Genomic DNA, 14,373 nt, shown 5'->3' on the forward strand with positions numbered 1-14,373 from the left:
AAAAATGGATTTCGAGTACACCTCCTGATCTCGCTAAATTTCTCGACTCCTGCGCTCGTCAGTTTTTTTTCACTGCGTGCTCAGTTGAGCACACGTGACTAACGTGTCAAGAAGCCAACTAATCAGAGAGCTAGCGGAGGACAAATAGCCAACCAGTGTACTTACGCTAGCTCTCGGAGGAGGGCAAGCAGCCAACCAGTGTACTTACGCTTGCTCTCTGATTGGTTGGCTTCGTGTTATGTTATAGTTTTTAAGTATATATTGAGTAGAACTTAATATTTAATCAGACAACGATTTAAATAAAGAGAAATATGTGAATGTAAAGTAAAATAAATTAAGGGTCATTCAGAGGCTCCTATGGTCCTGAGGCCCAGGACAACATAACCGGTTGTCCCCCCATGTCGACGGGCTTGGTCATATTGAACTCTGCACATGAGTGTAGCAGTAGACCAGGGGTCAGCAACCGTTTTGAGAGCCGTTTTGAGCATCTCCCACCAAAAAAGAAAAAAATACCAGAAGCCACAAAAGCCATTTGGCATCTAACGTTACCTAACCATCATCACCTAGGTTCCTTTTTACCGTAATAACATACCCACAGGGGGCGCATATCATACCCACAGGGAGCGCACAACAATGGCAACAGCAGTGTGAAATAAATATATTACAGATTGAACTGCAACAAAAAAATAATTTTGAGTTTATCGATAGCTTATTTTCTGTATTAGAACAGCACCATATTTTTTAAATTTAGAATCAAGTTTGAAAACTGTACATTCAAATTTAAATCAAATACTTGGTGACATATTGGTTGCCATTGACGACAATAGATTTGATAAACTCATTTCAATTCATGGCCGAAGCATGAAAAAACCCTTCACCGCCCCTACCAATATGGCCTCAGGGTAGCAATGTTGTTAGGGGTGACATTCCCACCAAAGTCAATGCATTAACGTTAAAATTAAGTTACAACTTGCTTATTTCTCAACCAATTATCAAAGCATCTGTGATTTACTCAGTGCCTGTCATTGATGGCGTTAGAAGTCCAATCCAATCGAAGTGGGAGGGTTGGCAGCGAATTAACAAATGTTCATTCGCTGCCACCCTCCCAGTTCGAATAGATTGGACGTCTACTAGTGATAAACTCATTGAAATTCACAGCGAAAAGATAATCGTGCATTTTGTCAGTGGCACTGAAAAAGCTAACTGCCACAGTCACAAAAAGCCACAGCAAAATAATAAAAGAGCCACATGCGGCTCTGGAGCCGCAAGTCTTTGGCCCTTGCAGTAGACCGTGTGAGCACAGTGCTATAGATGTTTTTTATCCATTTGCCAAAAACCATTACTAGTTTATGTCTTCTCATGGCCTTTTTTGGTACACTGCAGCTTTTCTTTTGGGATTTTGCCTTCTAAGGTTTTTATTCCTCCTCACTTACTGCAGTATGTAGGTGAGATCGCCTTATAAAACAAGAATTGCTTCTTATGGGAGCTACTAATTAAATATGCAAATGGTCCTCAGTGGTGTGGGTGGTTGTGTTGCCAGGTTAAGTTGCATGGAAGTGGCCCATTGAGATGACTGCAGTTCAGGCCTGTTTGAAAGATACCCTCCAGACTTGACTTTCCGTGAATTACCCTTTTTTTTTTTTTTTTTCCTTTTTAATTGTCCCTCGGACACGTGATGCAGTCTGTTAAAACTATTACGCAGACATCTTCAGGTTATTATCATTTCTAAGGAATAATGGCTACAAAAACAGTTGAAAGAAAGACAGTTGAAGGAGCGACGATACCATTAGAAGTATGAAAAGTATGCGTTGCAAAACTTTTTATGGAAGGGCAGGTTGTCGTTAAATGCTTTTGCATTCTGAAGGGAACTGCTCCGTGCTCTCTGATTGCCTTTTTGATAGCCACATTCGCTCTCTTTGTTCAACTCAGTTTGGCACCGACTTAGAGCAGCGCTGATGAAGCCCTGTCAGATTTTCCTGTGATTGCTGACACTTAAGCAGAGTTGGATGGAGTGTAACTTTAAGCTGTCAGCTAAACGTTGCTACTGTACCTTTTTAACATTGCTCCCCCTTTCCTCTCTGTTGGGTTGTTGCCTTTTTTCCTTCCCCTTCGGCGATGTGATGCATCACATCCAGAATGCCTTGATTGTGTCTTAACTTCAGAAGCAGTCTACAGTTTGTACAAGCAAGACTGTGTATATTGATTTAGGATTACCTGGGATTGCATTTTTTTTCTGAAGCAGAGCACTCTTTGATTATTGTTTAGTTGACTTATTATGTGTAAATGTAGGGGTAAGAGAGCAAGGTGAGAGATACAAACTGAAAGCTGACCTGAACAAGTCAGCATAGCATGTTAAGTATGCTGTGTATAAGCATTAGTGTTGGAGAACCCAGCCTGGCTTGACCAGACAAGGAAGACACATGAAATTCGAATTACTTGGATGACAATTGTTACCGAGACATAAGACAGATGGTAAAATGTCAGTGTCTTCAAACAAAAACAAAGCAATCAGCTGCTTTTGTAGGTGCCACAATCTCTTAAAGGAATATGACCAAGCTCAGATCCTCTCTCTCGCAGTCATAAGAGAGGTGTTTACTGGAGGACAGAATGTACTGGTTTCAATTTACATGCATTTATTTGTACTTAATGACTGCTTCTACAGAAACTTAAATCAATAGAAGATTGTACACCAATAACTCCTTTGTGAGCGTCGATGACTTCGAATGACTGCTTTTCCTTGGTGGCTCAACTGTGTTTATTTATTTATTTGCTCTGTCACTTGAGTCCCCTGATAGACATGCTTAAGTGCTAAAGCATGAAAGGGCCAGATACTAGAGCCGGAGGCTCCCACTGAGACCTAAAGGACAGCACATGAGTTTGTGATAGAGTTGCATGCTCACTGCCAGTAATGCTTTTACAAGCACGTCTTTTTGATTCACCGTGGCGATGGTGACGGAAATGCACATGAACAAAAACTTGAATGTGGTACAGAGAATTTGCTAATGCCCAACACTATGTTAATGACAGTGTTTCACAGTTTGTCAAATTAAAAGCAATAAATAGTGTGAGGTGTAGTAAACATGTAGTTTTCTCAAACACACACATAAAAATTAACAATCAACAATTGTGACCTGGCACATGAGCCATGAAAGAGTAAGTACATTTTGTTGAACATCTGGATAAAGGTGCAGATTTTTGTTTATTACACAGGTGTCAAACCGATTCCAGAAAGGGCCAAGTGGGTGGAGGCTTGCTTTCCAACCAATGAAAAGGACACCTTTTCACCAATTAGATCTTTTACATGTGTAATCAGTTAAACTTTGTCAGGTGCTGCTTGTTTCAGCAGGAAGTTCATTGGTTAAACTCTCTGCGCGTTATCGGTTGGAACAAAATCCAGCACCCACTTGGCCCTTTCTGGAATCTGTTTGACACCTGTGATTTAGCAGAAGAATAAAAGGTTTGCACTACCATTGTAACGTCACCCTAAAAGATTAGATTAGAAAAATAAGACTATATTATAACTGATGTTAGTCAAGGCTGTGTGTCTAAACATTCATTGGCTCTTTATTATTTCTACATTTTAACACAATATTTAAAGAGAAGTAGCAGGTCAAAATCTGTGTCGAATCATATAGACTATGCTACAAAAATAATGATTACATGCAAACATCCGTAGGAAGAAATCTATCTTGCACATTATCAATTTTCACAACAAGCATAGCTACTAAGATATGGTTGGACAGCACAGCATTGGGGAAAGGACCTACTTTGGAGGGGTAGATACATTATTTTCATCTCATCCAGAGAGGCAATCATATAGTACACGTTGAAGTGCAGCAACACACTCATGATGAAAGCAAAGCAACACCTTTTTTCAATCCAATTTGTCAACCAAGGTATGGATAAAGTGGTTGACCTTTTTGTCACAATGCCGTTTCCTTGGTTTAATCCCACAAATAACACACCCAACAAGCCAGAGCATTCGTTTATTCAATATCATATTTCCGAGCGTTAGATCATTTTAAAAACAGGCAGTGTATGTCACTTTATAAGTAGATGTTCAGGTTCTATTTTTCTGTTCACAGGTTATTTGAGCCCATCCTGGAATATACTACACTAGCGTTCCCCATCCGCCGGGCCGTGGACCGATACCGGTCCGTGGCGCATTCGCTACCAGGCCCCAGAGAAATAATATTTTATTGACGACCGCATTCTGTCCGAATTAACTTTGGCCTGTGCCTCTGCTTAACACATCAATATCCTTGTCTACTCTAGATATAATACTTTAGCATAGATTAGAATGTCGTCATAGAAATCCATTGATTGGACTGCAAGCAGTATATCTTGTTTTGTATATATAATATATCTATGTGCGCTTGTCCTCCATAATAACGTATGGCTAAGCCCCGGGTGCTGCACATTTGTTCCCCCACACTAGCGAAAATTACTGGAAAACAGACGTCTTTGGAGAGATTTTTTACGGCGAAAAAGGGCCCCTGACGAGCCAGAAGATGAGTGTATGACCTCGAAGACCCACGAACTGCGAAGGAGTGGATTTGTGACCCGTTTGTGAATAAACCGAGTGATTCGAGCATCTCTTTGCAACAAGAGGATCAGCTTGTAGAGATCGCAAATGACGGCGATTTTAAACCTACTTTTGAGACAATTAAAGTAATTCCGGAATATCCTGACAGCGCTACTTAAACACTGAAAAGCTTGCTACAATTTCCAACATCGCATCTTTGTGAAGAGGGCTTCTTAATTAATGCTAAACGACACGGCGAAGGCGTTAACGGTGAGCTAGTGGTGTGCAGCTAGCATGGCAGGATGGGTCTGAGGAGAACTTTCGTCCATCCACGATCAAACGTAAATTAATATTCCTTTGTTTAAAGAAAGTTTGTAGTGTTTACTTTGGAATCGCTGCATTCGTGGCCATTTTTAATGTTATGCGCATGCGCAGAACCAAATAGTTGCAGTTTTTGATGGGTTGCAAAATTTGTCAAAACACCGGTCCGTGAAAAAAGACCCAAATCACACTGGTCTGTGGTGCAAAAAACGTTGGGGACCCCTGTACTACACCATGGACTGATCACCAGTCAGGATTAGGGTTCACAACCAACCATTCGCACACCCCTTGGTGATGAAGAATCTTCATTTGACCTAACATTTTTGTTTCAGTGCTGCGAGAGGAAAAAACATGACAAGATCATGTAGTATATTCCACATACAGTGGCATGAAAAAGTACCATTTGCAATTGATCACATTTCTGCATTAAATCACCATCAAATGTGATCGGATCTTTGTCAAAATCTCACAGATGAAAATACAGTATCTGCTTTAACTAAAACCACCCAAACATTTATAGGTTTTCATATTTTAATGAGGATAGCATGCGAACAATGACAGAAGGGGGAAAAATAAGTAAGTGAACCCTCGGCCTAAGGAGACTTAAAGAGCAATTGAAATCATTTTTTACCATACATTTTAAGTCAGGTGTGTGCCCATACACTGGTGAGTGGTTTAAAGCTGCCCTGCCCACTATAAAACACAATCCTGGTAAAGATTGTCTTGATGTGAAGCATTGTCTGATGTGCATCATGACTTGGACAAAAGAGCTGTCTAAAGACCTACGATCAAGGATTGTTGATTTGTATAAAGCTGGGAAAGGATACAAAACCATCTCTAAAAGTCTGGATGTTCATTAATCGACATTCAGAGAAAATTTCTACAAATGGAGAGAGTTTGGCACTGTTGCTTCTCTCGCAAGGAGTGGCCGTCCACCAAAGATGACGCCAAGGGTTCACCGCAGAATACTTTGAGAGGTAAAAATAGAACCCTAGAGTGTCTGCTAAAGACTTACAGAAATCACTGGCACAGTCCAATATATCTGTGCACACATCAACTACCGGTATATGTAAAACTGTGGCCAAGAATGGTGTTCATGGGAGCACTCCACGGAGGAAGCCATTGCTGTCTAAAAAAATACATTGTTGCTCGTTTAATGTTCGCAGAAAGGCACTTGGACACTCCACAGGAGTTTTGGCAAAATATTTTGTGGACTGACGAAACCAAAGTTGAATTGTTTGGGACTAACACAAAGTTTAATGTGTGAAGGGAAAAATGGAACAGCTCACCAACATCAACACCGCATCCCCACCGTGAAGCATGGTGGAGGGAGCATCATGATTTGGGGCTGTTTGCTACCTCAGGACCTGGACAACTTGCAGTCATTAATGGAAGAATGAATTCAAAAGTTTATCAGAATGTTTTGCAGGAAAACCTGAGGCTGTCTGTCAGACAGTTGAAGCTAAAAAGAAGATGGATACTGCAACTAGACAATGATCCAAAACACAGAAGTAAATCAAGTTCATAATGGTTTCAGAAGAACAAAATACACATTCTGGAGTGGCCAAGTCAAAGTCCAGACTTGAACCCCATGAGATGTGTGGCATGACTTAAAGACAGCGATTCATGCCAGACATTCCAGGAATCTGGAAATACGGAAGTTTTGTAGCAAAGAATGGGCCAAGATTAGTGTTGCTCGGTGTGCCAGACTGACCTGCATCAACAGGAAGCATCTGGTTGAAGTTATTGCTGCCAAAGGAGGGGGGGGGGGGGGGGGGGGGCAAAATATTAATGTGATGGTTCACTTACTTATTTTCCCTCCTTCTGTTATTGTTCGCATACTATCCTCATTAAAATATGAAAACCTATAAATGTTTGTCTGGTTTTAGTTAAAGCAGACACTGTTTTTCATCTGTGTGATTTTGACAAAGATCAGATCACATTTGATGGTGATTTTATGCAGAAATGTGAGAAATTCCAAAAGGTTCAGATACTTTTTCATACCACTGTAGATGCCATTCTAATGGGGAAATTGCATTTAGATGCCCTGCCAACTCATGTACAATTTCCTCCATAATAATTTTCTTAGCAAAGCAAAAGCACCCCCCCCCCCCCCAAGAAAGCTGTAATTTCTTACAGAGAAATGGTTTCGTAACATTCATAATGGGAGGCAAAGAAAGAGAAAAGATTGGCACTTGCCCCTGTATGGATAATAACACCCTCACCATTAAATGCATGTCCTATGGCTGCTTTTGAAGGTGATAAAACACTTACTTAAAAAAAAAAAATGCATCAAAGACGATGTCAAGACAGCCAATGTAGCATCTGGGGCAGCTTTTGAAGGAAAATAACCATCTGGATAATGTGTTGTGAGACGGGATCATTAACTTTTTGGACTCAGCAGAGATGCATAGATCAAAAACTAAAGTAAACTATTAGAATGTCATGCAACTGAATAAAGATGTCATTGTTTTTCCACAGAGTGAAGTTGAAAGAAGGTGTGACCTTTCTTGGAGCCCGTCCTAGCAACCCCACGCAATGGATGTTAAGCCAGGATGTGAGGAGTGAAGGACATCGTGTAGTGACCCTCCGTTGCCACAAAAAAGAATCCAGCTTCGACCAGGAGAGGTCAGGAGATAACATTACTTCACAAGTATTTGTATCAGTGAAACACAGTATGTTGTATATTTTTATTTGCTTCTTCTGATTGCACTCTTTTTGGCTTTCACAAATTTTTGGCCAGGGTTAAGTGCAACAACTTTTTACAGTGTACATACTTTCTTGTTTTGTTGTCCTTCTCACATAAATGGAGATGTATTATTATTCTTTCTTAAATTTGCATTCTCCAAATTAGATGGCATCAACATTCCATGAGCCTCTATGACCAACTGCCAATGATTTGTTATTTCAGCTACTTAAAAATGATAGCTTTTTCACAAAAATGTGAGCTAACAGGCTGAATAACATGTGCTAGTACGGTTATTTAAAAAAATAGCGTTTGCTTGTTAGTTACATGCCAAAACGTCTGATAGCGTGCCTGGGCTTGGTTTTAGCAACACTGTATCCCAACAATTTATTACCAACAGGGTTTATGTAGGTCATTAAAAAGCATGAGTACTCTTTAAAAGGATTTTGTCAAAATTCAGGCCTTAAAAAGCATTAAACTAAATGTTCGAGGCATTAAAAATTATGTAAATTTGCCGGTTAAAAAAAAAATAAAAATTATATTATTGTCTGTTGTCTGTTATTATCGGGTATAGTATCGGCCGATAAATGCCTTCAAAGGGAATGTAGAAGCGCTCTGCCTATGTACAAGGGCTGGTAACAGCTTAGCAGAGCAGTTATTCTTATTGACCATTAGATGTCTCTAAACTAAGATGCTTGGGATTTGTTATGTGAGTTACCATTTGCATTCATTGTGCAAAAATTAAATTAACGATAAATGATTGAAAAATTATGAATTATGAACTCTTAAATATTGCATTCACTGTACTAAAGCTGTGCGCATTTGTTGTTATTTTGAGCCAGAAGCAATGTGTGAGCCATGTGTAATATGGCAGTGCCTTATTGGCACTTTGCACTTGCACTTGATCCAAAAAAAAAAAAAAAAAAAAAAAAACCTGATGTGTGCACTATTTTGATTTCAACAATAAATATTGTGGTGCAATATAGGCACGTTTTCCACAACTTCAGCTGACGTTGTTGTCTTATTTGTCACTGAGTGATTATTGGAAAACAGTTAAGTTGTTACATTTATCATTATTAAATAAAAGTGGGAATTTTGGGGCACCTAACGAATCAATGACGGTTATGATTCAGAGGCTACACTTCGATTATAAATCAATTATTGATGCCCCCCCCCCCCCCCCCCCCCCAACTATTAGCTGTTTTTAATGTTTTGTACATTGTTACAAAAATCCTCTCAGGCTTAAATAAAGTACTATTTCAGTATCAAGTTAACAGTTCAAAACAGTAAATAAAATACTCAAGTCCCCATTCTGTATCAGCACCTTTAAACTACATTCAATTAATTTAATGTTGTGAATCAACCGTTAATGTTGTTGAAATTATTCCATAATTTCCCTTCTGTCTACTTTCGACATGTGAAAGTTTTAAAACGGTTTCATCATTTAAAGAGACAAGATTTTGTATTTTAGATAAAAAGTTAATTAGGTTTGCTCAGAAGGTTCTCTACAACATCCTTCCAGAGAAGTTTACTGCTTTACGATGGCGGGTGTCTACTAACTCTGGCGAGTCTGTTGTTTCACATTTAATTTTCTATACATGTTCTTCTAACGCCGCTGAGTGGCATTTCACATCTAGTTCTTTATACATGTGATATCTAACGTAGCATTATATTGGCGTTGTTTGTAGCGGCTGTCGGCTGGGGTCAAGTATTAATTGTTTTTTTATCTAGCGGCATGAGTTGAGCCAGAGCCGTGAGTTGAGCATGATGTTTACTCATGGTCCGTTCCTCATTGCGTCCCGAAGACCGCGCTGACTGTGTATTAGTTCTGCTTTACTTGGCATATTTCAATAATCGGAATTTGGATGTGTGTGATTCGTTCTCGAATCTTCCATGGCTGAATCGTGAATAATCTAAGAATGTGAAATTTTGCACACCTCTATTATTCAAGTATCCAGTGGGGCATCACGGTACAATTACCCATATTATCTACCACCACATATATCTGTATCGGTTATACAGGGTGTTCCGAAATGGTTGACCCCATTCTAGATGCCCATATCTCGGAAACTACTTGGTGGATCTTAACTCATTTGCTCCCAAAAACGTATAAATACGTTCTATGTTTAATTGCTTCAGTGTCCCAAAGACGTATTTATAGGTTTTTATTATTTTTTTTCAAAAGAGACATCTCTGAGTCCTGATTCAATTTAGCTCCAAAGCACAAAGCTGAAAATCCATTTTAAAGCAATAAAACTAGCCACTGGAGGGCAGTAACGCATTTGGTAAGACCCGCAACCTTATTCAACGGCAACAAACGGCCAAGCCGCAAAGCCGGGGCACCGGCGGAAGACGACTGAATGGATTCCAGGCGGCGGACGACCGGGCAGAACAACTGGTAGGACGCCCAGGATGCCAGGCATTGGACGTCCGAGCAGAATGACCGGCACCACTAGATGCCGTTGAGTCCGTCCTGCTCGCGAGCAGAGCCCGCAGAGACTCAAAAAAATTCATCTTTTTGAAACAGGCGGCGATGAGGGAAAAGTTTAACCGGCTGTCGCGGCCACAATAGTGTCATCTTTCAGTTAGTTACGTGTAAATAAATTGTTACTTTGCTATCAAAAGCTCTATTTGTCTTGTTGTTTCTGTTATTTCGTAAAAGGAAAACATTATTAAGATGTTTGGGATGTAACTAAAGCAAAAAATAGCTGTGTTAATGTCAAAGTTATGTTTGAAATGTATGCGTTCACAAAAAGCTCAATTTCTCCGTTTTTTTATTCAGAAACTGGAAAATTGCTCAAACTAAGCTATTTTCTAATCCTGATTTGTAAAGAATGGAAAATATATTAAGTTCCTTTTTTTTGCTGAAAAAAGAGAGTCTAATCTTTCTTTTGGTGGGTTATGTTTATATAGCAATAGAACAGAATTTTCTTTGTGCCTTGCAAATGCAGTCAAAATCCAGTAAAACTGCCGGGAGCAAAAGGCCTTGCTCCGGTGAAAATTGAAAATAGCTGGGAGTGAATGAGTTAATGAAACTAAATACACGTTATGTTGAAGGTCATACGTTTTATTGGTTAAATTTACAAAGAAAAGTAAAAAATATTTGTTGGTTCTATAACAGATTTTCATAAATGTTCAATATGAGCGCCGCCTGTCACTCTGCACACGTCGAGTCGGTATTCGAGCTCCTGCCAAACTCGCTGTAATTTCTTGAAATTTTTGGTGCCAAGTCCTAATTTGTTTTGTAGTTGGTGCCTTCTTTGCAAAATTTGTGAAGAAGGCACGCTGGCACAGTCTTCGATGACTGAGTCCGAGCATACTCTAACACGCAAAATGCCTTTTCTTTTGAAATGAACGGCATTTCTTAACCTGAAAAGATAGAAATGCCAAACATTAAACACAAAAACTTGAAACATTTCTACACAAGCTGTGAAAATTTGAGGTCATTCAAAATGAAAATTGCCAAAATGATTGACCTAAGAAATGGGGTCAAACATTTTGGAACACCCTATATATTAGATTTTTGGACTTGGACAATATCGGGATAGCGGTTATTGGTTAAAAAGTCATTATCGGACAACTCTACTTACAATTTGTGTGTGTGAAAATATCTTCAGTTTGGAATGTGCATTTAATTGATTTAAAGTGGCATTAAAAAGCAAATGAGATTTACTGATACCAGTAGAAACCCTGTACAAAATTATTCATAATCTTTGCATGTTTTCAGCACCTCCTGTATCTTTAAACATTAATATAAATCTTATAAAACACTTTACAAGGTCTTTAAATAATATTTGTTCTCATAAGAATCAATTAAGAGCTTTGTCATTTTTGATTTCTCAAATAATTAAAACAGGTGTCTTCATCACATGTCCTGGAGAATACATTGTCCAAAATACTCCAAGGGTTTACAATTATAGCACAATTTTTGTCAATGGTTCACTTGCATGAGTCACATTTAATCCTATTGGTCAATTCATTACAATGAGGATTTTTTTACTGTTCCAATTTCGTCTCCAGCCAAATTGTCATTATTTGTAGGAAGAATGTCAGTCTAGTCGTCATTATGGATAAGGGGAGCAATTGTAACAATGCAAAGTCTAAACGGTGGTCATGTGAAGACCAAATACTGTACACAACATACCGTATGTCATTAAAGTTGTGATGATATGGTGATTATAATATTCAAGTCTAGTTTAGAGTGGATGTAATTTGATTGGTCTGGTATCCTGATATGATTAGACATCCGGTTTGATGTAATTAGGCATGCTGCGTTGACCAGAAATGATTATAAAGCCACAGCACATGACTCTGGCCAATGTGCCAAAGATGGGATTAAATAAACTTGACATACAGTATGTTCAGTTACTTACAGCATACTGTAATACTGCAGTGTGACATTCAGAACACCACCGGTTTTTGACAGCTCAGCTTTAAAAAAAAAAAAAAAAAAAAAGATTCAAACCTGTTTTTGGACTTATTCTGTTACAATTAGGAGCCACATTTCTAATGTAGAAAATGATTTATAGATTTTTAAATTAATGCTTTGGGTGCTTGAATATGTTTGACTCAAAGTTTGCCTCGATAGAGAAGAACCCTGGCCACCACTCCACGATGTGATTGAATTCTCATTGACAAAAGAATAAACATCTTTTCACCTGAAATGTCACAACCTCTCTGTGCCAAGCTAAATTTGTCAGTAGACTGTGATTTATACTTAGTTCTTGGCCTTTACACCCTTGTGGATGTAATACACCATGCTTGCGAATGACATTGAGTGGAGCTGCAGCATCTTGAAGCAAACAAAAACAAGCTGTCAGCAAACTGCAAAAGGGAGCAGCAACCACTTGGCAGTCAGCATTCACTATTCACTCTGTAGTTTGTAGGGATTATTCTCTTTGCTCTGGGTTTGGACCTCAACCTCTTTGGCCTGCTGTGCATATGTGCTTCACTGTGTCATATGATTGTTTTGTATTGGTTGTGAAGAAGTCCTATTCTAACTATTTAAACAATTTACCACAGCCTACTTCTTAATACATACAGCTGCCAAAGACACTGCCAAAAGAATAACAAACCTGTCGTGTGATTACTAGACAAAGCAAATGCTTCACTTTCCTTTGACTCTTCCACTTGATTCCAGACTTTACAATGAAGCTTTTTAGAAAGGGATTAGTCAAAGCTATCTCATCTGTCGAGCTGTTATTCAACTGCCTTTATTCCTGTACCTCCCTCCGTAAAGGATGAAAGAATGACTGGTTTTGTGAGGAAGTTACATATACAGTGGCACTTCTACATACGAAGTTAATTTGTTCCAGGACCTTGTTTGTAAGTTGAAATAGTCGTATGTCGAGCAGGATTTTCCCCAAAAAATACATTATAATTCCATTCATTCGTTCCACAGCCCGAAAGCCTACACTAAATCCTTAATAAATACAGCTGGCACCATTACAAATGGCAATTACACATAGCAAAACAAATAAATTATAAATAAAAATCGGAATAATAATGATATGATAATAATAATAGTAATAATAATAATAATAAGTTTGTTTTGGGTGCTGTATCGAACGCACCGCATGGCTGACGTGACAATGAGATAGGTGCGGTAGAAATTTTACTTTCTCTTTCAGTGTTCTCTTGTTGTTAGGGTCAACTGCGGCGGACAGTAGGCATGTTGTGTTGCACAAGTTCTAAAATAAATGATTAAAAACCTGACGAAGCTGGCGATTTCTTTGACGATGTTACCACAATAATAATTGTCACCTTAACTTATAAAGACTGGCGAACGGAGGTCGGAGGAGGACCGTCGAGATCGTAGACATCCTACGGCCGTATCGTTGAGCCAGTTCACATATGCGCACACCACGCTCATATTTTTCTATCATTTTCATCTTCATTTCAATAGTAAGCGTCACCTTTTTTCACCACCTGCACCAACCTTCTTGGTACCCATGCTGATTTGTCTCACAAGAAAATCCGCCATGCATCTGACTTGCTGGAAAACAAGAAACTGCGGCGCTGCCATAAGGGTTATCTACTATGAAATGCAAGTTGGTAGACAAGGTTAAAGGGATAGACAACACTTTTATTATGTGCAATCTCCACATAAAGAATCATGGGTAACACTAAATGAAAGTGGCGCCATAAGACAGTTATAATTATGACATGTCATGAACATTAATGAATGTTTATGACAGATGTCATTAAGTGTCATCCGGCAAATTATGTCACTTTTAAATTGATGTAAAAGATACGGACTGGACACAAATGGAGTTAGTGACAAATGTTATGACACTTATTTACATCTATCATAAGCATTCATTAATGTTGGGATCATAAGCATTCATTAATGCTTATGACAGCGTCGTGTCAGGATTATGACGGTCTTATGAAGCCACTGTCAAATAAAGTGTTACCGAAACTTGTTTAATAAATTAGAAAAACACAGAATTTCCTTTTTCTGATGTGTACAACTAGAAAAAACATCACTAAAAGCCAGTATTCTCAAGAAGTGGCCACCCGACATGGAGGCAGACATTTTGTCAATGCTGGTTCTATTTTAGCCAATCAAATGCAAATATCCCAGATCCCCCGTGATATCATGAATACTCATTATCACATGCACCTGTGCTTGAGTCTATCAATGTATGTGTGCATGGCTATGTCTGACATCACAAAATGACCAATGTTTTGTATTTAAACATTATCTTCTCCATCATCAGAGGTAAAAAAAAATGTGATTTTTGCATACAAAAATACTTTGAACAACAATTTAATCATTCATTCTAGGTGTTGTTTAACAATGACGTGAATATGAATATCAAATACAAATTTGGTGAAA

General features: G+C 38.7%; 1 protein-coding gene across 2 annotated transcripts in view; it reads left to right on the top strand.

Moving 5' to 3' along the window:
- Window positions 1–14,373, top strand: part of si:dkeyp-14d3.1 (transmembrane protein 132C) — a 248,783-nt gene that overhangs the window by 92,999 nt on the left and 141,411 nt on the right. For both annotated transcript variants that reach the window (XM_057831522.1, XM_057831523.1), the window contains one exon: window positions 7,328–7,474. In XM_057831522.1, coding sequence (XP_057687505.1) covers window positions 7,328–7,474 — 147 coding nt within the window. The remainder of the gene's footprint in view (window positions 1–7,327; window positions 7,475–14,373) is intronic.

Source organism: Corythoichthys intestinalis, chromosome 3 (assembly GCF_030265065.1).
Source record: "Corythoichthys intestinalis isolate RoL2023-P3 chromosome 3, ASM3026506v1, whole genome shotgun sequence".
Lineage (NCBI taxonomy): Eukaryota > Metazoa > Chordata > Actinopteri > Syngnathiformes > Syngnathidae > Corythoichthys > Corythoichthys intestinalis.